Source organism: Myxine glutinosa, chromosome 4 (assembly GCF_964187855.1).
Source record: "Myxine glutinosa chromosome 4, kmMyxGlut1.1, whole genome shotgun sequence".
NCBI lineage: Eukaryota > Metazoa > Chordata > Myxini > Myxiniformes > Myxinidae > Myxine > Myxine glutinosa.
In genome coordinates, this window is record NC_136264.1 from 10,082,866 (window position 1) to 10,107,020 (window position 24,155).

Below are 24,155 nucleotides of genomic sequence, written 5' to 3' on the forward strand. Positions count from 1 at the left end.
ATGTGTTGAGGAAGGATGAAAGTGACGTTGAGAAGAGTGATGGAAATGAATGAAGAAGGAAGTAGAGGATGGGGAAGACCGAGAAAGACTTGGCTAAAGATGGTGGAAGAAGAAATGCGGGCAAGGGGGTTAACAAGGGGAGATGCAGAAAATAGGGCAAAATGGAGAAGATTGTCATGGGGCCCGCAAGGCTAACCCCCGCTCTAGCAGGGAAAATGGCCTTAAAATGCCTGTTGTTGTTGATTGTTGTATGCTTCATTGTGTCTGTTCAGGCCATAACATCTTACTATAATTCACCAAATGTCTGTCCGTCGGTCTGTCTGTCTGTCCGTCCGTCCGTTCGAAGGTACCGCAAAAACGGCTGAACCGATCACAACGATATTTTGGGTGGGTAATCCTGGGATCTCCTGAAGTAAAATAGGGTATATTGTTTTTCCAATTTCAACTTTGGCCTCCAGCATTTTCAGGTTTGGACTCCCGCATAACATTATTTTCCTGGGTGCCGCACAAACGGCTTCACCGATTGGAATCAGTGACCTCGGACAAAGACCTTTTATAAGGACATGGGTTGAATCCCTGCTTGAGAGAATAACAACCACCTCCCCGCCATCACGGTCGTCTCTCCAGCTCACAATCCCACGAGATATGCGGAAAGGACGACCCAAAACCAATTATCTTCTTTTTGATTCGTATATGATCATTAAAAGTAAATAATGACCTCGGCCAAAGTTAAAATGACGTGGGTTTAATCTCTACATGAGAGAATTCCACATAGCTATTTAGGCGGTGTATAAGCTAACAGATCACTGTCTCCATCGATCCTGCCAAGGCCGTAACACCTATCGGTTCAAAATCCTTTTAACTGTTGACTTGGTCGTTTTTACAATGAAGGAAACACGTATGGGGAGTACATACGACATAGCGATTGTGAATGTGACAGCTCTGAGGCATCTTTCGCTTCGCATCGAATTATTCAATACATTCATTCATTCATTTAATGATCATTACGCTCATTCTTACGCTCATTAAACATTCATTAAACATTAAACGTTCATTAAAGGATTACGAAAATAAAAACGAAAAACATTACGAAATTACGTTCACACCGTCACATCAAACACTACCGTGAACACAAACATCGTCACAATGAAAACATCGTCACAAACGTTACGTTACGTAATTCAAACCGTGAACACATCGAATATTGGAGAGCCCATTGCGCAAATTTGAAACACGATGGAATAATATTTACCGATATGAACAGTGATGTGGCTTTTATTGAAATTCTACAGATACTGTTTAGATTTTGATGATTTGCGTGTGATATGATTTAACGGATGTTTATATCAATCGTTTAAAATAAAAAAGCCTTCAATTTCTGATATTTTGCCTTTTTATTTGGGCCTCCCAATTGAAGCCCCGCCCCTAGGGCGGGTACCGTTGCTAGTTTTTACCAATTGAGCTTTTGTCATAAAATCTTCAACAAACCCTAATTATGAGTAAATGGAGAAAACAAATGAACAAAACGTATAATTTTTTAACGGCCGTTTTCATCAAGTTAGTTTGAGTACAAAGCGGACATGGACGAGCTTTGTATTTTGAGATTCCTTCTAGTTTGTTTTTGAAGTGGTCTTCACGAAGCAGGAAAACCATATTCACATATTTGAAGCCATAACCAGAAGTCCTAATTCTCAGCAGCCCGTCTCATACACGTACTCTTCTCCCTTCCTCCCCATCTCCCTCCTACTGGTTTCTTCCTACCACCATCATCATATTATAGACAGACTAGAGAGCACCGATTTGGATCAGGAACTCAGAGGTTACTTTAGAACAGGCGAGATGGGTTGAATTGCCTTTTCTGTGCTTTTTTAACTGTGTAATTGGGTAATAGTATCCTGGAATGGTTGGAGAGGGTAGAAGGGCTGAAGGGGCAGGGGGATAAAGACAGGTAGAGAAAAGATGGTGGAAAACAGACTACAGTACAGGAGATAACATTTGACCAAGACAATGGGCGATGATTGTAGATATCGCTGATATGAATGAGTTTCACGATATTTATTTCACATTTCTAACATTACTGATAATTTTGGTAACCATCATTTAGAGTTTGTATGTAGAACATCTTAGCAATTACCTGGAAGACTGCAGGAGCTACTCGTCGAGTTGTAAGGCGGTTGTTGCTCAGATCCATCCATTCGAGGTTAGGCAGGCCATCAAAAATATGTGGTGGGACTGTGTTGATGTCGTTTTCTGTCAATGAGTACAGGGTTTGGATGGTCTTTATCAGAAGGCAGAACTTAGTAGTAAAAAACGGGAAGGATTAACTTGGCTCATTCATTCATTCATGGATTTCCAGCACCGGGCTATACATGTCTGCAACATATTGTAGGTACAGCAATGCCACAGATGCAATCAATGCCTCCCATATAACAGGGAAGGAATTGGGACTTCTCCCAGGATACCAGCGTACAATAACTTCATCATTTCAAAAAGTACGAACGTCTACAAACAAATAATTAATTAATCGCGACGGTTTAACGTCCTCCCACTGGACAGTGATGGTATTCCCTTCCTGTGAAAAACCAGGGGGACAGTTGACAAACCCAGAGTTGACAACTGAAAAACGAGTATGCTACCTTTGACCTGACCTGGTACAGATTTCCCCCAAATTACTCACCTGATTGTGTTATGTTAATAAGCATATCTTTCACATGGTAAGCAACAGCTATGAGCTAACTAAGCAAGTAGATCTATATATGGGTTTATCAAAATTGAAGGGGCTTCTTTTAACAATACATGACTTTCAAAATGATGTAATCCACCCCAGAATGCTCTGTGCACATGCGCATAAACCCCTAGAAACAGCGGTCACCGGTTTCATATTAATGTATATTGTGTGTGCGAGACAAGGATTGTTACTTAAAATGGCGCAAAAAGCTTCTGAAAGAAGCCAAAAATACTTGGAAAAGTACCCGAGAGAAAGAGGTGTGCCTCTGCAAAACAAAAAGAGTTGGAGAACTTTCTCAGCTTGTCCAAAGGGATGAGATATTGGAGCTGCCCGTACAGCAAAATTACCCGGACTAAAGCGTCTTTGGGCTTCTTGAAAAGCGCTATATAAAATAAATGTATTATTATTACTTGCCGGAAAAGATTCCGGCAAGTATGTTGATCTGTTCGTTTGTTACTTGCCGGAAAAGATTCCAGCAAGTATGTTGATCTGTTCGTTTGTTTGTTTTCCGGCAAGTATGTTGATCTGTTCGTTTGTTACTTGCCGGAAAAGATTCCAGCAAGTATGTTGATCTGTTCGTTTGTTTGTCTGTCTGTCTGTCTGTTTGTCTGTCGGTCTGTTTGTCTGTCTATCTGTTTGTCTGTCTGTCTGTTTGTCTGTCTGTTTGCAGCACTGCGTATACACCGTTGCACGTAGAATCGCCAAACTTTGCACACATATTGGTCTTGCCCTGGAATAGACTGTGCCCAATTGATGACGTCATCGGTGACGTGGTTCGGCCGCCATCTTGGAAAAACCGAAAAATTTTGCACCACGATATCTCCAAAAGTACTGAACAGAAAAAATTGAGACATGGCTCATTGTAAAGAACTCTCCATGGGGAATAAAATATGTTAATGATGACGTCATATGTCCCGTGGTCGGCCGCCATCTTGGAAAAACGGCAAAACTTTGCACCACGATATCTCCAAAAGTGCTGAACAGAAAAAATTGAGACATGGCTCATTGTAAAGAACTCTCCATGGGGAATAAAATATGTTAATGATGATGTCATATGTCATGTGGTCGGCCGCCATCTTGGAAAAACGGCAAAACTTTGCACCACTATACCTCCAAAAGTGCTGAACAGAAAAAATTGAGACATGGCTCATTGTAAAGAACTCTCCATGGGGAATAAAATGTGTTAATGATGACGTCATCAGTCACGTGGTCGGCCGCCATCTTGGAAAAACGGCAAAACTTTGCACCACGAAATCTCCAAAAGTGCTGAACAGAAAAAATTGAGACATGGCTCATTGTAAATAACTCTCCATGGGGAATAAAATATGTTACTGATGATGTCATCTGTCACGTGGTTCGGCCGCCATTTTGGAAAAACGGCAAAACTTTGCACCACTATATCTCCAAAAGTGCTGAACAGAAAAAATTGAGACATGGCTCATTGTAAAGTACTCTCCATGGGGAATAAAATTTGTTAATGATGACGTCATATGTCACGTGGTTCGGCCGCCATCTTGGAAAAACCGAAAAATTTTGCACCTCCATATCTCTGAATGTGCTGAATAGAAAAAATTGAGACATGGCTCATTGTAAAGAACCCTCCATGGGGAAGAAAATATGTTAATGATGATGCCATCGGTCACGTGGTTCGGCCGTCATCTTGGAAAAACGGCAAAAAAAATTGCACCACGATATCTCCAAAAGTGCAGAATGGAAAAAATTGAGACATGGCTCATTGTTAAGAACTCTCCATGGGGAATAAAATATGTTAATGATGACGTCATCGGTCTGGTGGTTCGGCCGCCATCTTGGAGAAACCGAAAAACTTTGCACCTCCATATCTCCGAAAGTGCTGAACAGAAAAAATAGAGACATGGATCATTGTAAAGAACTCTCCATGGGGAATAAAATATGTTAATGATGACGTCATCAGTCACGTGGTTCGGCCGCCATCTTGGAAAAACCGAAAAACTTTACACCTCCATATCTCCAAAAGTGCTGAATAGAAAAAATTGAGACATGACTCATTGAAAAGAACTCTCCATGCGGAATAAAATATGTTAATGATGACGTCATCGGTCACGTGGTTCAGCCGCCATATTTGTCCTAAATGGCCGATAAAAAAGTAAATTCCGGCAAGTCCACGGTCTCTGACCGATTTTTCATTATTATTATTATTATGTGGGTTGGTGCAAGGCCCAAACTGTGGACGGACATGTTCTACCCAAACCTCCGACTATAACTGCAGGTGAATGGAGTTTGAACCTCACGGGAGTGCCACCTGTGAATTTGGCAGGCTTGGTTTATTTATTACTTGCAAAATCGAAGATTTTTCAAGTATATTGGTCGGTTGCGTTTGTGGTTCTGTCTGTCTGTTTGTCTGTTTGTTATTTGCTGGAAAAGATTCCGGCAAGTATGTTGATCGGTTGGTTTGTCTGTTTGTCTGTCTCTTTGTCTCTTTGTCTGTTTGTCTGTTTGTCTGTTTGTTTGCAGTACAACATCTACACCGTTGCACATAGAATCGCCAAACTTTACACACATATTTGTCTTGCCCTGGAATAGACTGTGCCCAATTTTTAACTCTCTCGGTCCAAGGCCTCCATTATGACGTCATAATTTGTTAATTCGACAAGTACAAAACTTCATCCAATCAAGATGCAATTTCTTGAGCGCCAGGTCGGCATAAACTGGTGGAGAAAAAAAAAAATGATGACGTCATCGGCCACGTTGTTCGGCCACCATCTTGGAAAAACCGAAAAAATTTGCACCTCTATATCTCCGAAAGTGCTCAATAGAAAAAATTGAGACATGGCTCATTGTAAAGAACTCTCCATGGGGAATAAAATATGTTAATGATGATGTCATCGGTCACGTGGTTCGGCCGCCACCTTGGAAAAACCGAAAAAAATTGCACCTCTATATCTCCGAAAGTGCTCAATTGAAAAAATAGAGACATGGCTCATTGTAAAGAACTCTCCATGGGGAATAAAATATTTTATTGATAATGTCATAGGTGCCTCCATTATGACGTCATAATTCGACAAGTACAAAACTTCATCCAATCAAGATGCAATTTCTTGAGTGCTATGTCGGCATAAACTGGTGGAGAAAAAAATAATGATGACGTCATCGGTCACGTGGTTCGGCCGCCATCTTGGAAAAACCGAAAATCTTTGCAACTCCATATCTCCGAAAGTGCTCAATAGAAAGAATTGAGACATGGCTCATTGTAAAGAACTCTCCATGGGGAATAAAATATGTTAATGATGATGTCATAGGTGCCTCCATTATGACGTCATAATTCGACAAGTACAAAACTTCATCTGATCAAGATGATATTTCTTGAGCATAATCTAAGAATAAATTGGTTTAGAAAACAAATAATGATAACGTCATTGGTCACATGGATCGGCCGCCATATTTGTGAAAAATGGCCGATAAAAAAAGTATATTCCGGCAAGTCCTCGTTCTCTGACCGATTTTTCATTTGTTTGTCTGTCTGTCTGTCTGTCACCGGCCTACAGGTCACAATTCTAAACCGATCGTCACGAAACTTCACCAAGTTGTATAGGTCGTCCCAATTGAGAAGACTATTGTTTTTTGGGTCAAAAGGACAAAAGGTTAACATAGGCCAAAGGTGGTAACTTTGCCAAATTTCTAAAATCCTCAATTTTCATCCAATTGACTTGAAATTTGAAGAGAACTTGCATATCTGGTCACTGAATTCAACCACAAATTACATTTTAGGTGAACATAGGCCAAGTTTTTTTAATCCTCAATTTTCATCCGATTGACTTGAAAATTGAACAGCATTTGCACATCGAGTCACTAAATAGGGAACTAACTATTTTTGAGGTCAAAAGGTCAAAGGTCAACTCAAGGTCAACCTTCCAAAATCATCATTTTTCATCTGAAAAATCGTCACTTTTCTTCCTGTTGACCCGAGCTATGATCAAGATTGTTAATTTTAATCTTGATGAAATGGACAATTTGCTGTATCAATGGAATTTTTTTCTTGGGGGTGGGGGGCGGATTTTGCAAGTATCATGCTCTGCATGACGTCTTCTTGTTTATTTATTGCACGTCTGCAATTGGAAAGACAACGTCGTGTGTCATTACAAACAAAGCAATGGCTGCCAAATCTTCGAAAAGGGACATCTTCATGACGTGAAAATACGCGAAGTTTGGGCCAACTATATTTACGTGCGGGCCAGATGTACCAGTCAGACCTCTTTGCGAGACGGCGAGACGCCATATCTGGTTTGGGTGCTTCTGAGCACCGATGGGGAGATCCTAACTGGGGCTTGTGAATTCACAGAGTAAGTTTAAAATCAACTTTTAAAATGATGATATTTACGACTAATCATGTTGGGGAGGGAGCATGAGGGAGCAGGAAGTGGGATCGGTGAGGGTTGTTATAGATAAATTGTTTATTTGGTTCTGGAGCCACAAGAGAAATTATACGAGATTTTTGCATCTATTGCCGAAAGGTGAAGTGTGTGAGAGGTGTGTGTGCGTGCGTCCGATTCTGCCCCAACCACTTTTGTACCATTGTCATGATATAAGTGGGCACTGATTTCCGTTTTTCATTGCTTATTCATAAAAAAATAAGTGAATAAATAAAATAATCACAGCTCTCTAAATGAACTCACCTTATTGTGGGATGGTGCAGGGAAATTTTTCGTCAATTGTTTCACTGGCCAGTTGGCCAGGCCTGATATTTGACTGAAGGTGGCAGAAACTTGGAATTTGTTCAGGGGGCAGCAATAGGGGGGCTCTCTTCATATATGCAAAAGACAGCGTAGGATCGTTTGTGAAAAACCAATCAAACAGTTTATAATCGGGTGGGGAATCAAACCCAGACTTGACAACGAAAAAGGAAATGTGCACCATGCTGCGCCCAACTACAGCAGACAGCAACTATCAGGGACGCCTCTTCACGGTGGTTGTATCCCTTAGCACAAGTCGGGGACCAAATCTTCCGCATTCTTCCCTGGTGCCCGGATTTCTCAGGGTAGCACGGTCAGAGTGACAATCGGTCCCCATGGACCGGCCCTTTCCCTCTTGTCTGTGTCTGTCTGTGTCTGTCTGTGTCTGTCTGTGTCTGTGTCTGTGTCTGTCTGTCTGTCTGTCTGTCTGTCTGTCTCTCTCTCTCTCTCTCTCTCTCTCTCTCTCTCTCTCCCCCTCTCTCTCTCTCTCCCTCTCTTCCTCCCTCTCCCTCTCCTCCTTCCTCTCCCTCTCCTCCTTCCTCTCCCCTCCCGCTCTCTCCCTCTTCCCCTCCCACTCTCTCCCCTCCTGCTCTCTCTCTATCCCTCTCCCCCTCCCGCTCTCTCTCCCTCTCCCTCTCCCTCTCCTCCTCCCACTCTCTCTATCCCCCTCCCACTCTCTCCTCCTCCCACTCTCTCTCTCTCTCTCCCCCTCTCTCTCTCCCTCTCCCCCTCCCTCCCTCCCTCTCTCTCTCTCTCTCCCTCTCCCTCTCCCTCTCCCTCTCTCTCTCTCTCTCTCTCTACATATATATATATCCAACACTGTTGGGGCCCTGACTTTGTGAAGGTGGGGGTACACCATCCTGGAGGTGGGGGTTCTCTCGGTCATTCCTGCGAGATTGTTTGGCTGTCTCCGTGCCGCGGGCTTGTACAAGAGAACTGTCCAGGTCTATACAACAGCAACAACAACAGCTATAGCAGACACATCATTATATGGGGATGGGGTTATTATCCAGATAACAACATCATTGTCATTATCAATACAGGAAAATAAAGTGCCAATTCATATTTTGAGTAAATTCCCTGCTGATGTTCACCAACCGTTGATGTAAAGGTATTTCAGACGCTTCGCTTGCATCAAGGGCAGCAACTTTATGTTCAGGCTGGTGCAACGTAAAGTGTTGATCAACAGAGAGCAACCACTCGGCAATGAAACTTGGTCTCCCTCGAGCTGGTAAAATGGTTGCCGTGCCTGTGGTGGGGCATAGAAAAAAGGTTCTTCCAGGTCTGGATGCACACCCCTCACAATCTCAGTGGTGAAGGAAGTCGATGAACATCCATGTTGCAGGCATCGACGTCTTTTTTCTTCTGCCGCTTCCTGCTCCTCCTCATGTTGCCGTGCTAGAATCTCTTCTTCAAGGTAGCGTCTCATTTGCTCTTCTTCTTGCTTTCGTCGTCGCTCTTCTCTCCTTTGCTGTGCTTCAATCTTCCTCTTTTGTTCACTCTCCCATCGGGCTTGCACTTCTTCTTCAAGCCTGAGCAGTTCATCCTCGTATTTCTTTCGCTCCTCATTTCGTCGTTTCTGCTCTTCTTCTTTTATCCTCTGTTGCTCCAATCTTCTCCTCTCTTCCTCATCTCTTCTCCTTTGTTCATCTTCTTTCCTCTTTAACTCCATTTCACGTCTATTTTGCTCATCCTCGTTTAGACTCCTGTCTTCCTCCGATTTCTTGTTTTCAACAGTTCTCTCATCAGCTTTAATTATTTCTCCTTCGATTTCCTCTTCCCTTCTCCTCTCTTCCCAGAGTTTGCGTTGTTGCTCAGACTCATCTTCATCCTCATGATTCTCCATTTCTTCTGTCAGCTTTTGCTCTTTCTGTGCCTCTCTCGATGGGTCAGTTGCTGCGTCAGTAACATCTGGATCTATGTGAAAACGGCAAGAAGAAGAAACATTTGATTAGCAAAACATTGGCTGCAGTCAGGAAGATAAAAATTCATAAACTAGAGGGCAGTGATCTGAGATCTCTAGATGGTTCCATGTCGAGCCAAATCATAGCATTAGCCAATTGGTCGAATTGGAATTCTTCCTCATAATAAAAACAAACCTGTTTCTTTAAAAAGAAACACCAGAGCACCACAGACATCAAGACTATAAACAATTGTAATGCCTTATTCTCGGCGAGTGCAACGTAATGTGTTAATTAACTGGTGACCGACCACCCACCATCATTGAACATCAAGCAGCATATGCATCATCCACTTATCGGAAAACCATCAGATTTAAAATAAATAAAACTAGAAAGAGCAATCAAAGTCTGCAGACCCTTGCCAGGATGTGTTTTCAGTGTTTTTTTTAAGGATTTTGTGTTAAAACAAATATTGCGGCCGAACCACGTAACCGATGACGTCATCTTTTTTTTTTCCTAAAGTAATTTATTCCTAGATTATGCTCAAGAAATTTAATCTTGATCGGATGAAGTTTTATACTTGTCGAATTATGACGTCATAATGGAGGCACCTATGACATCATAATTAACATATTTTATTCCCCATGGAGAATTCTTTACAATGAGCAATGTCTCATTTTTTTTTCTATTCGGCGCTTTTGGAGATTATAAAGGTGCAAAGTTTTTCGGTTTTTCCAAGATGGCGGCCGAACCACGTGACCTATGACGTCATAATTATAATTTAAAAATTATACAGGTGGAGTTGCACCTATGGTGAAAACTTCCTGTCAATCGGACCAACAGTTGCAGAGAAAATCATATTTATTCTGTGCGGACAAACAGACAGACAGACAAACAAACAAACGGACTCAAGTGCAATACCCTCTCCTCTGTCGAGGTTAACAAAGTAGAATGGCACTCGGTAGAGCATCCTTTTGACCTCAAAAAAAATTAGTGATTGAATACAGTGACCTGATATGCAAATCGTCTTTAAAGTTTAAGTTAATCGGATGAAAATTGACAATTTTAGAAATTTAGGCCCATGTTGACCTCAAAAATAGTTGGTGGTTGGTTTCACTAACCTGATATGAAAATCCTTTTCAAATTTCAAGTCAATCGGATGAAAATTGAGGATTTTAGAAATTCGAAATGTTTGGTTGACCTTTGGCCTATGTTGACCTTATGATCGATGTTGATCTCAAAAATAGTTGGTGGTTGAATTCAGTTAGCTGATATGAAAATCCCATTCAAATTTCAAGTGAATCGGTGGAAAATTGAGGATTTTAGAAATTCGAAATTGTTGTTGACCTTTGGCTTATGTTTACCTTTTGGCCTATGCTGATCTCAAAAATAGTTGGTGTTTGAATTCAGTTAGCTGATATGAAAATCCTATTCAAATTTCAAGGCAATCGGATTGAAATTGAGGATTTTAGAAATTGGAAAAATGTGGTTGACCTTTGGCCTATGTTGACCTTATGACCGACGTTGATCTCAAAAATAGTTGGTAGTTGAATTCAGTTAGCTGATATGACAATCCTTTTCAAATTTCAAGTCAATCGGATAAAAATTGAGGATTTTAGAAATTTGGCCTATGTTGACCTTTTGGCCTGTGTTGGCCTCAAAAATAGTTGGTGGTTAGTTTCACTAAGCTGATATGAAAATCCTTTTCAAATTTCAAGTGAATCAGATGAAAATTGAGGATTTTAGAAATTCGAAATTGTTGGTGACCTTTGGCCTATGTTTACCCTTTGGCCTATGCTGATCTCAAAAATAGTTGGTGGTTGAATTTAGTTAGCTGATATGAAAATCCTATTCAAATTTCAAGGCAATCGGATTGAAATTGAGGATTTTAGAAATTGGAAAAATGTGGTTGACCTTTGGCCTATGTTGACCTTATGACCGACGTTGATCTCAAAAATAGTTGGTAGTTGAATTCAGTTAGCTGATATGACAATCCTTTTCAAATTTCAAGTCAATCGGATAAAAATTGAGGATTTTAGAAATTTGGCCTATGTTGACCTTTTGGCCTGTGTTGGCCTCAAAAATAGTTGGTGGTTAGTTTCACTAAGCTGATATGAAAATCCTTTTCAAATTTCAAGTGAATCAGATGAAAATTGAGGATTTTAGAAATTCGAAATTGTTGTTGACCTTTGGCCTATGTTTACCCTTTGGCCTATGCTGATCTCAAAAATAGTTGGTGGTTGAATTTAGTTAGCTGATATGAAAATCCTATTCAAATTTCAAGGCAATCGGATTGAAATTGAGGATTTTAGAAATTGGAAAAATGTGATTGACCTTTGGCCTATGTTGACCTTATGACCGACGTTGATCTCAAAAATAGTTAGTAGTTGAATTCAGTTAGCTGATATGAAAATGCCAATCAAATTTCAAAGGAATCGGTTGAAAATTGAGGATTTTAGAAATTCGAAATTGTTGTTGACTTTTGGCCTATGTTGACCTTTTGGCCTATGTTGACCTTTTGGCCTATGCTGATCACAAAAATAGTTGGTGTTTGAATTCAGTTAGCTGATATGTAAATCCTCTTCAAATTTCAAGTGAATTAGATTGAAATTGAGGATTTTAGAAATTGGAAAAAAAGTGGTTGACCTTTGGCCTATGTTGACCTTTTGGCCTAGGCTGATCTCAAACATTGTTGGTGGTTGAATTCAGTTAGCCGATATGAAAATCACATTCATATTCCAAGTCAATCGGATGAAAATTGAGGATTTTAGAAATTGGAAAAAAAGTGACCTTTGGCCTATGTTGACTTTTTGACGTTTTGACCACAAAGATATATAGGATTTTGTCTGACTACGAACTCTACCATTTGGTGAAGTTTCGTGAAGATTGGTTAAAAACTGTGACCTGTAAGAAAGTATAAGTGAGTGGACAGACAGACAAACAAACACACACACAAACACACACACAAACACACAAACCGCAATGATCAACATACTCGCAAAAAAAAAGTTTTCTTTTTTGCCAAGTAACAAATGGATTCAAATGCAATACCCTCTCCTCTGGCGAGGGTAAAAATCAAATAGTTAAAAGTTGTAAAATTGAAAGTTAAATAATTGCAAATTGAAAAAAAATTGAAAATTGGGAGAACGACTAAGTTGCCCGTGACCACACGGGATTCTCAACAGGGTAGGGATGGAGGCGGCAAAAATGCAATGGCATCTTCTTTCATCGAGCCCGGCAAGCTGGGAGGAACAATTCGAATTTATTGCCACATTTGATACAATTTAAATGCTCTGATGGAGGCGAGAGGTGGGTGATCCATTTGAAACTGGCTGTTCGATATACGTATGTAGGTTTTTGTTACCTCTGGTCAATATGAAAAAAAATTGTTGGTGTCAAAGCCAATGACCAATCGGAAATTAGGAGTAGGATTTGAAAATTGAAAAAAAAAAATAATAATAATTAAATAAATAAAATTTGGGGGAAAAATTAAAAATGAAATAATTAAAAATTGGAAGAAATTATTTATATATATATATATATATATATATAATCGACAAATAAATGAAAATTAAATAAAGGAAAGATATTCTTCAAACAGTGGGACACCATGGACACCAAGACTAGACACTTACTGTCTTCCTCCTTCTGGGAACCATAAATGAAAACACGACAAACTCGCACAGCTTGCCAAAATCGTGAGCCTTGCCTTGCTGAGTCGCTGTGACAATTGGTGATGCTTTCATTTTCAACATTTGATTAGTTTCACAGGATTTCAACTTATTGTGCAAAATACATCAAAGCTTAAGTTCCACAACGCATCTATTGCTAAAAAAAATATTGTAATCAACAATGCTGTACGTGTGCTATCTACTATAAATGGATGAGATGTGTGTGTGTGTTTGTGTGGCATACTTTTTGTGTCTATTAATTACGTACGTCTATGAATTAATTACGTATTAGTACTATTAAAATGTACCTTTGAACTCTTTAGACTGCTGAGACCCCTTCGACCTTTGACGACCCTTTTAAAACCTCTAACATCCTTAAGACCCTAAAGTCCCAGAGGACCCAAAAGACCCCGAAGACCCAAAAGTTCCCGAGGACCCAAAAATTCCCGAGAACCCAAAAGTCCCAGAAGACCCAAACGACTCAGTAGACCAAAAAGTCCCCGAGGACCCAAAATACCCAAAAGTCCCCGAGGACCTAAAAGTCCCTGAGGACCCAAAAGATGCAGATTACCCAAAAGTCCCTGGGGAACCAAAAGACCTAGATGACCCAAAAGTCTTCGAGGACCCAAAAGACCCAGAGGACCCAAAACACCCAGATGAAACAAAAGACTCCAATAACCCAAAATACCCTGGTGTCTGGCAGGCAGGTATGTTGTAAGGTGGTGAAGACCAATGAAAATTTGGTCTAATGGACCAATGGGCTCCCTAGTCTATCTATCTATAATTCCAGTAATCTCTGTGTGTATGTATGTATGTATGTATGTATGTATGTATGTATGTATGTATGTATGTCTGTGACCGCTGTTTCTCGACAACCACGGGTCCGATATACTTGAAACTTGCCAGGTATATTGCTGGGGACCCGAGGATGTGCCTTTTCAAGGTTTCATATTAATCGGACAAGTAGTTACCGAGCTATGTCCAAAAAACGATTCAACCAATCAGAGAGCAGCGAGCTATCACGTGTGCCGAACGTGCCGAACAGACTCTGCCTCGGACGGCACATTTGAGAGCGTATTCATTTATTTCACGTTGGCAAACTATGTTGGCGTTAAACTATGTTTTAAAACTAATTAAAACTAATTTGCGATTCTTTCGCTTTCCTGCGCGTTTGTGGCGATTACCACGCTATGGCGATTTCTTTACCAAACTCCGCAAGCCGTTCGCTTTGGACCAAACCATTTCATGTAAATAGAGGGGGGGGATTGTCACCGGACTCGCAAGCCGTTCGCTTTGGACCAAACCATTTCATGTAAATAGAGGGGGGGGATCGTCACCGTACTCGCAAGCCGTTCGCTTTGGACCAAACCATTTCATGTAAATAGAGGGGGGGGATATAATTTTAGATATATATATAGTACGGGCATGCCCTAGTATATATAAAGCAGTAAAGTATGTTTGTTTGTCCTCTTATAACTCGAGAACTACTCATCGCAGAGAAAAACCAAAGGAATATTCGGAATCAGTACGTCTCAGAGCAACTACAGCACACCTTAAATTTTAAAAAAAACTTCGGGTTTTAAAATTAGCGTATTAGCGCAGAAGCGCTAGCAGAAGAGGGAGGGAATCGAAGGGAGGGAGCGCAGCGCTCCCTCTGGCGCTTCGCAGTGCCAGCGCTTCTGTTAGCGTAATTAGCGTATTTCGGAACGTTAATTTTTCAACTTCATTATTCGGAATCAGTACGTCCCAGAGAAACTTCGTAATGTTAATTTTTCAACTTTATCCGATTGACATGGGACCAACGGCATGTGACAGAGAGTGAAACATACATGCTACATTTATTTGACGACAATGAGTTCCGACTTCCGGGTTCGTGCCGCCAACCCTGTTAGGCGCCTCTTACGGCACACAGGGAATTACCAGTGAACTGGTACTCAATTTGCCGACCTCGGTAGGATGACAGGCTGAGTCAACCCCCCTGGTGTTAAGGGGGAGGAGGAGGGGAGGGGGAAGAGGAGGGGAGGGGTAGGGGGGGAGGGGGGGAGGGGGAGGGGAATGGGGGAGGGGAAGGGGGAGGGGCCCTTCTTCCCCTAGGCACCCCCACACCCTCCCCTCCCCCCCTTCTCCTCTTCCCCTCCCCCCTCCCCCCCCTTCCCCCTCCCCCCTCCCCCCCGTTCCCCTCCCCTCCTCCTCCCCCGCCCGGCAATGTCGGGTACTTCTGCTAGTACTGTATAAAGGTGTGTTTGAAGCTGACTGATGCCTGATGTAAATATTAAAACAAAAATCAAACAGTCCGTCACCTGGCGTATCCCAACTTGACATTATAGTCTCACCTGTATTTGCACAAGTGGCACAGCATCGCGTATCCTGAGCCAGGCCCAATTGACAGCGGGAGTGTTCACACTTGATTGTATCACAAGCAATGCGACCATGACGGCAAATGCAGGTGACACAGGTACGGGGTGACCACACAGCACCATTGAACATGGTTATCCCATTCATGCGGCACTGTCCTGTATGACCTGCGCTGGCAGAGATGCACACAAAGTCCAGTTAACGCCTTCATTTTAAACTTCTTAAAATGAAAAACAATATGCCCTGCCGTTCATTCAACAGTGAATTAGGCCTATCTATTCGAGGTATCATGGTGTCCTTCATCGCTGAAGCTGAAGGGAAAGGTGTATGCTGCATGCGTGAGAAGTGTTATGATTTATGGGAGCGAGACATGGGTAATGAACGTAGAGCAGCAACGAAGGTTGGAAAGGGTGGAAATGCGAATGGTTCGACGGATGTGCGGAGTATCGTTGAGAGAGAGGAAGACAAATGATGAATTGCGAAAGATAATGGGAATAGAGCCTGTGATTGATGCTGTGAAGAGGAACAGGTTGAGATGGTTTGGTCATGTATTGAGGAAATATGAAAGTGACTGGTTGAGAAGAGTGATGGAAGTTAATGTAGAAGGAAGTAGAGGACGGGGAAGACCGAGAAAGACTTGGCTAAAGATGGTGGAAGAAGAAATGCGGGCAAGGGGGTTAACAAGGAGAGATGCAGAAAATAGGGCAAAATGGAGAAGATTGTCATGGGGACCGCAAGGCTAACCCCCGCTCTAGCAGGGAACATGGCCTTAAAATGCATGTTGTTGTGTGTGTTGTATGGTGTCCTTCATCAAGAGAGGTCAATCTATCGCTGGCACCATGGCCAAATTCCAAATTCCTGCCATAACTATTGCTTGGATGGCAATGACAAACCCCCCAGTATAACCCTTGACAAAACTCCCTTGGCAGCACCGACGCTCTGTTAATTAATTAACGATTAATTTATTACGAGTTACAAGAAATTCAAACCAAAACGAGAAACAAACAATAACGCATAGACGATAAAATAACGACTGGAAATTTGACAAACACACGAATGGAAAAATAACAACTTTGGATGCCGCGAGAGCACAAAAGTCGCCACCTCGATCGAGAAACCGGAAGCGGAAGTCAAATATATGTTGGTTTTATCCCCATCACTCAATGGTGAAGAATCACTTAAAAAATTAAATAATTATCATATCCGAATCCAAATTTATTTATACCACTCTAGGTAGGTGGGTAAGGGAAGGTTATCAAAAGATAAGGATAAAGCAGAACAAAATAAAAATAACCTTTATATGGGAATAAGAAAGCGATGATATATATATATATAATTATACAGTGCGTATCAAAAAAATGGTAATCCGAATTCAAGGGGTTAATATGCAAAGGTTATTTATTTTGACAATTTACCTGTGGCTTACTAATTAAGAGGAGATCCTCAGCTTTCCATTGATACCTTCCATGCATCATTGTTGTCACACATGACCGAGTACATGCTCATTGAAAATGACAAGTTCAAATCGCATTTTTACAAGTTTGGCTAATCGATGCAAGTCAGGATAATTGGTGCAAAATGAACGTCAGATGTGAACTTTTCTCAGGAATGATTGGCCTTGTTGCACCCACACATTCAACTTGTCCACCTCCCCTTTCAACACAAAGCTCACAGCGGTGGAGCATACCCTGAACTGCTCGTCTCACCATAGCCGGGTCATTGCGCAAAGCATCCACTTCATGTCGAATACGGCCCTGCAATTCGTCAAGATCACGGGGAGGAGTTACGAACACCTTGTTCTTTAAATGTCCCCAAAGGAAATAATCACGTGGTGTGAGGTCAGGTGATCTTGGCGGCCATTCCACTACATGGTTGAGGGTGATGACTCGGTCTCCAAAGAGGTCCTTCAGTCGATCTCGGAGAGCGATAAGACGATGTGCTGGGGCGCCGTCCTGGGCCCACCAGAGATATCTGAAGACACCACGAACCTGTCGCTCAAAGTTCTCCTCCAGCTGCGGTAAAACTTCATCATCGATCATCTGCAGATACCTGTAACCACTGACATTCCTTTGAAAGAAAAATGGTCCGATCACCTGACCACTTCCACAAAGTCCCAACCAAACAGTCCACTTTTGTCGATTCATGTTGGTGTCAAAATTAAATTCCGGGGGGTTGTCCTGTCGATGCATATTCAAGAACATTATGGGTATTGACCTTGCCGTCCATGGCGAAAGCAGCTTCTTCCAGTTTGGTGAAAGGTTGTAACCACGAAGGTCCGCTGTTCAGTCGTAAGTTGAACCATCTTTTCAATGACTCAGACTGTCTCTAAACCCATACACTGCAGGCCCATCTTAAATACCCATCTTAAACAAAGGATGACGCAACCGACGATTACCAGACCAGCTTAACAATTTTACATAATCAACTTGGCAGTCGACAAGTAATGTGTCCATTTCAAACTGTCTTGCATCAATTAGCCAAACTTGTAAAAATGCGATTTGAACTTGTCATTTTCAATGAACATGTACTCGGTCATGTGTGACAGCAATGATGCATGAAAGGCATCAATGAAAAGCTGAGGATCTCCTCATAATTGGTAATCCACATGTAAATTGTCAAACTAAATAACCTTTGCATATTAACCCCTTGAATTCGGATTACCTTTTTTTTGATACGCACTGTATATATATATATATATGTGTGTGTGTGTGTATGTGTGTGTTAAGCTACCTGGCAAAATGTCATAACCAGCATCCTCTTCTAGGTACGAGTCCAATGTGACAGTTGCCTGCTTGCCACCCCTTTGGTGTTGGATTGTTCAGTAGAGTTGGGAAAGGTTGCAAAAGTGACAACAAGGGCAAAGGAGGGAAAAATAGGGAGCCGCATCAATAAATACTTTGTATTGATTCACAAACATATCAAGTTCCTTAAAGTTATTTGATGTATTGGAGGATATTAATCGTTACGGAAAGAAACAAAGGAACATCAAAGCATACATATAGATTCTATGCAAAAGTATTATGACATGGCAGGTATACTTAAGAACTATTCTTACGAGTGCAGTCTAGTATTTATATACAGTGTGGCCCATTAATTGATCCCAGTTTTTTAACCTCTGTGATTTTGTTGTTAAGAAACAAAATAGAACAAAATATTTCCAGGATATAGGTTCATATTTCAAGTTTTTGTGGTAAAGATTTTATTGGATTCAGTAGTGGAGGAAATTAGCTACGAATTTCGATGTGATGTCCATCATTTTCAAGCAGCGTGTGTGCGTGCATCCTTTCCCAATACTCTTGAAAAATTTCTCTCGAAAATCCTCTCTATCTCTTTGCTGATGACTCCACTCTCTGCCGCTCCAATCCTCATATCTCAGATTGGCAGTCTGCAGCCTCCTCACTCTCTGCAGACCTGGACAAAATCACAGACTGGTCAAACAAGTGGAACATGTCTTTCAATCCTGACAAATCTCACACTCTTACAATGTCTCTCCGAAAAGTCCGACTGGAAAACCCTCCCATCTACTTTCTGAATAATCCTCTCCAAGAAGTTCTGTCACTCAAGCGTTTGGGTCTCACTATCTGCCATGATCTTTCCTGGGAAAAACACATTTCCAAGCTGGCCTCCAAAGCCAGTCGCCGACCGGGCATCCTCCGTCGTGCAAAGTCCTTCTTTGGCACACCTGAGCTCCTCACCACATACAAGGCTTTCATCCGCAGCTCAATGGAATACTGCTCTCCACTCTGGGCCGGGGCTCCTACCTCACACCTAGCTCGGCTTCACGCTGTTGAAACCAAAGCTTTCAGAATCATTGGAATCTCCCGTGATGAAGCTATCTCCGAGGGCCTTTCACTCACTCACCGCAGGCAGGTTGTTGGTTCTTTCTGTCTCCTAACGACTCCTCTCTGGCCTTGCTCCCCCAGCTTTCTCTGTGCTCTGTCCCACAAATATTCCTACAGGTCGCACAAGAGCTGCCAGCAACCCTCTTATGGTTAAACTGCCAAAATCAAGACTCTCTGCTCACCTTCACTCCTTCATTCCTCTTTTCTCCCGCCTCTGGAACAAAGTGCCCCACTCCCTTCAATCCCACTCCTCCCTCCAGGTCTTTAAAACAGCTGTTCACCCCAATCTCTTATCTTCCCCCATCCAAAACCTTTATCTCTTCTTCCGTCGTTAATTCACCCCAGATCCACTTTTTTTGAAATACCAACTTCTTTCCTGTAAGTTATAGCTGTGTCCATGTTGTTTTTTCCTCTCCCAACCCCCACCCCCACACCCCGCCTTCCCATGCCTCCTCCCCCCTAGCCCTCTTCCTCCCACAGATCTTCCGTTGTCCCTGTTCTCTGCTGTTGTACTTGTGTGCTTCCCTCTCTCTCCCCATCTTGTCTCCAGCTCCCTTTATTGTATGTTTTGTTTGTCTGATTGTTTTTTGTGATTGATATTAGCTTTTACACGAGCCTCGATCTTGTATACAAAATATATCTATCTATATATATTGTTGCGGATCTCAGCGCCGGTCTTTCCCCTTACCAAGGGGGGATTAGTCCCCTTGTCTTTTACTAGCCGACGGGACCCGGGACCGATGACGTCCTTCCCGGATACCGTTAGATAGGGTTTTAGGACTAGGGATTCGCTATTACCTAAGTACTAACGCCACCCAGAAACGAGGAAATAAGCCCTGCCCGAATCACGGGTGTTAGTGGAAACGCCGAGCGGTAGCGACCCGTGACCTGAGCCGTTAGCAATGACTAACCCGATCCAAGCGGTTCGTAATCGTGCCACGCTTACCCAATGATGGAAATGACTGAAACGGTCGAATTTGGAAGAAAGGAATAACACGATTTATTTACACTTTGCACAATAAGAAGAAGAAAACACAGTGCAGCCTTAATCACAGTCGTAACCTATCCCAGGACAAACGGGCCCGTCACACTCAGACACACTCACACGGGGTTGCAGACGAACAGGTCGATGGTCCAGGGATGGCGTCCAGGCAGCTCGCTCTCCGGTCCCCAACTCACACCGCGAAGTAAATGAACCAGATGGCAGCGGCCAGGAGCTCTCCGCGTGTCATTTGTCACGCACAGGGTAATTACAGGGCAAACGGCAGGCTGGCTTTGGCAGTTACACTCACGGGGCTGCGTACGTAATAAACGGACAGTTCGATACACGCTTCTCAATGCGTTTCTCAATCAATGCCTCGAAACTGTCATGTGCACGCCGGTCCTCCCAATGCAGTTCTCACACGAGTGCTCCGGATCAGTTCTCTCATATCAGCCAGTTCTTCGTAAGCGCCTCTCCCTTCTCATCTGAACTCAACTCACGAGCGCCTCTCCCTTCTCAACTGAGGTGGGGGCCTCGCGCCAAGGGTTTTATTGCCACGCCCTTGGAACCCTCTGGAACTCACCAGACGTTTCTTGCCACGCCCTATCATGCCACGCCCTCCGAGCCCTGGTTGGCTGTTGCTCTTACCGTCACCGCCTCTGACGTGCTGCTTGTCGTGGCTACGCCCCGACCTTGCGCTCCTCCCTCTTTTCAGGCCTACCTCGTGGTTACCCGACGAGTTTGAGCGAGCAACAGGCAGCTAACGCTGCTGGCGGCCAAAGCGTAACAAACTTGAGGGATGCCAAATGGGGCGTGAGATCGAGTTTGCCCATAGATAGAATTGAAGGGCGGCCGCAAAATGAAAGGGACCAAAGCTTATTTCTTTACACAATGCAGATGTTACTAGGGGAATGGCCTACTCTTACACAAACTATGACATAACTAATTCTAATGGGCCTACGTGTTGCTTGTGGACTAACTATGGGGGGCAAACCTTTAACCTTTAATGATGTTATGTGTACAATTCTCAAAACCTCAACAATATATATATATATATATATATATATATATATATATATATATATATATATATATATATATATATATATACATATATATATACATACATACATACATATTGTTGCGGTTTTGTGGTTTTATAATAAAGGTTAATTTCCCCTCCTAGTTAGTTACACTACAACATGTAGCCTCGTTTAAGCTCAGTTATTTCTTAGTAAATGTAAGCGTAGACCTTTCCTGTGTTAGTTTTGCATTGAGTAGGATAATGAAAATTAGGTGTCCTTATGGCACTTTGGGTTGGCATTGGCGCCGAAATACCACGAGGCAGGCCTGAACAAGTCGACCAAGGCCGAAGGAAGGCGGAGGAGGAGCGGTCGGTAAGCGCGAGCCGCCAATCAGGGCTCGAGGGAAGTGACTTACCACTGCGGCAAAAGGCGGGGTTTGGAACATTCGAGTCGGGCTAGGGCGGGGCAATATAACCCTGTGCCCAGAGCCCCTCCACCTCAGTTGAGTGGGAGTTGTGAAAATACGGCAGTTGAGTTCGGGTGAGAATACGTCAATCAGACCCCAGAGGAGATGCGCTGAGTTGAGTTGAGTTCAGAAGGAGATGCGCATAAGCCCATTATACACGAACTTGCCCTGCTCCCCGCGCTCTGCGCAGTATTAATCGCGCTGTAAAGAGAAACCCACGCCGGGCCACAGACGCGTGATATTTCCTTCTACCTGCCTTTGCCTGATACGCGCCATGAGGATTTTCCCGCCTGCCTGCCTTCGCCGGGATACGTGCTGTGACCGCCAGAGGGCCACGACCGGGTGATCTGTTCCTGGAGCGACCGAAGCAGGCGCGTTCGGCACGCGAACATTCTTCTTCCATTTCCCCCATGTGAGTGATCGGGCCCGTGTCTGGGTAATAAGTTAAGATTGATTAAGTCTGCCCTGTGTCCCTTTCCTTTCCTTCAAATTCCTGTAAATAGTGTAAATAAATCTGTTATTTCTTCTGATTCGACCGTTTTGTCATTTCCATCATTGGTCCCGTGTGGTACGAATTAGATCGCTCTAATCGGGTTCTATAGGAAGGTAACAGCACGAGTCACGTGGTACGCAATCCGCTCGGGTGTACTCAATCACACGTGGTTCGTGTGAGACTCGATCCCCGCCTCCGCTGCGGCGTAGGTACTCAAGGTGTGTGTGAAATTGTCCCGAAACCCTTTTTCACATCTGCCCGGAAGTGGCGACTCGGTCTCACGGTTTTGAAGACCCAGAGGGAAAAAGGGGCTTAATCTCCCCTTTGTAAGGGAACGGGCTTCGGAAAACCGCAACAATATATATATAAACTCCAAGACCATTTTCTGTCGAATTCCGACTGCTTGAATCCGCTCTTTGAGGTCTTCAATGTTTGCTGGTTGAGTTACGTAAACCTTGCCCTTAAGAAAGCCCCACCAAATTAAATAAATAATAATAGCACGTGCTGTCGTGCTCATTTTGACAAAATCACAACCTGTTCAAACACTTGGAATATGTCTTTCAATCCTGACAAACCTCACACTATCAGTATTTCTCTCCGAAAGGACCAAATCTTCAAACCCTCCAATCTACTTTCTTAACAATCCTCTTGAGGAAGTTCAGTCATTAAAACTCCTTGGTCTCACTATTGCCCAATCATTCTCCAATCAAGGTGTGCAAAACCATGATCTTTCTTGGGCAAAGGGCACCCCACAGGGCATTCAAAGTTTTTTTGTTTTTTTTGTTTTTTTTTATACAGAGTCGAGACTCGTGAAAGAGCTAACATTTATCAAAGAAACTAATCAAACAAACAAGCAAACAAAGTATATAAAAATGGGAGCAGTCGACAAGATGGGGAGAGAAGGGGAGGAAGCACACAAACACAACATTTGAGAGCAGGGACATTGGGAGATTTGTGGGAGGGAGAGGGCCTGGGGGGAGGAAGGATAGGTATAAAACGCAAGGACACCAAGGACTTCCAGGAAAGAAGACAAAAGTCACCTCAAAAAAGTGGATTTGGGGTGAAATTAGCGGGGGTAGAAAGGATCAAGGTTTTGGATTGGGGAAGATAAGAGATGGTGGTGAACAGCCGTTTTAAAGACCTGGAGGGAGGAGTGGGATTGAAGAGAGTGAGGGAGTTTGTTCCAGAGGCGGGAGAAAAGAGGATTGAAGGAGTGAAGGTGAGCAGAGAGTCTTGATTTTGGCAGTTTAACCATAAGAGGGTTGCAGGCAGATCTTGTGCGACCTGTAGGAATATTTAGGGGACAGAGCCCAGAGAGAGCTGGGGGAGCAAGGCCGGAGAGGAGTCGGTAGAAGACGGAAAGACCACCAACCTGCCTGCGGTGAGTAAGTGAAAGGCCCTCGGAGATAGCGTCATCGCGGGAGATTCCAATGATTCTGAATGCATTGGTTTCAACAGCGTGAAGACGAGCTAGGTGTGAGGCAGGAGCACCAGCCCAGAGGGGAGCGCAGTATTCCATTGAGCTGCGGATGAAAGCCTTGTATGTGGTGAGGAGCTCAGGTGTGCCAAAGAAGGACTTTGCACGACGGAGGATGCCCGGTCGGCGACTGGCTTTGGAGGCCAGCTTGGAAATGTGTTTTTCCCAGGAAAGATCATGGCAGATAGTGAGACCCAAACGCTTGAGTGACAGAACTTCTTGGAGAGGATTATTCAGAAAGTAGATGGGAGGGTTGTCCAGTCCGTCTTTTCGGAGAGACATCGGAAGAGTGTGAGATTTGTCAGGATTGAAAGACATGTTCCACTTGTTTGCCCAGTCTGTGATTTTGTCCAGGTCTGCAGAGAGTGAGGAGGCTGCAGACTGCCGATCTGAGGGATGAGGAATGGAGCGGCAGAGAATGGAGTCATCAGCAAAGAGATAGAGAGGATTCTCAAGAGAGTCAGAGAGATCATTGATGAAGACCAGAAAAAGCACAGGGCCCAGAA

General features: G+C 43.1%; 1 protein-coding gene across 6 annotated transcripts in view; it reads right to left on the reverse strand.

Annotated features, from left to right (window-relative positions):
• LOC137424412 (extracellular matrix protein 2) overlaps positions 1-24,155 on the reverse strand; it is an 84,561-nt gene that overhangs the window by 53,496 nt on the left and 6,910 nt on the right. For all 6 annotated transcript variants that reach the window (XM_068111841.2, XM_078775426.1, XM_078775427.1 and 3 more), the window contains exons 3-6: positions 18,095-18,165; positions 15,343-15,531; positions 8,536-9,354; positions 2,135-2,250 (exon numbers count right to left, since the gene is read on the reverse strand). In XM_068111841.2, the coding sequence (XP_067967942.2) occupies positions 2,135-2,250; positions 8,536-9,354; positions 15,343-15,531; positions 18,095-18,165 (1,195 nt within the window). The remainder of the gene's footprint in view (positions 1-2,134; positions 2,251-8,535; positions 9,355-15,342; positions 15,532-18,094; positions 18,166-24,155) is intronic.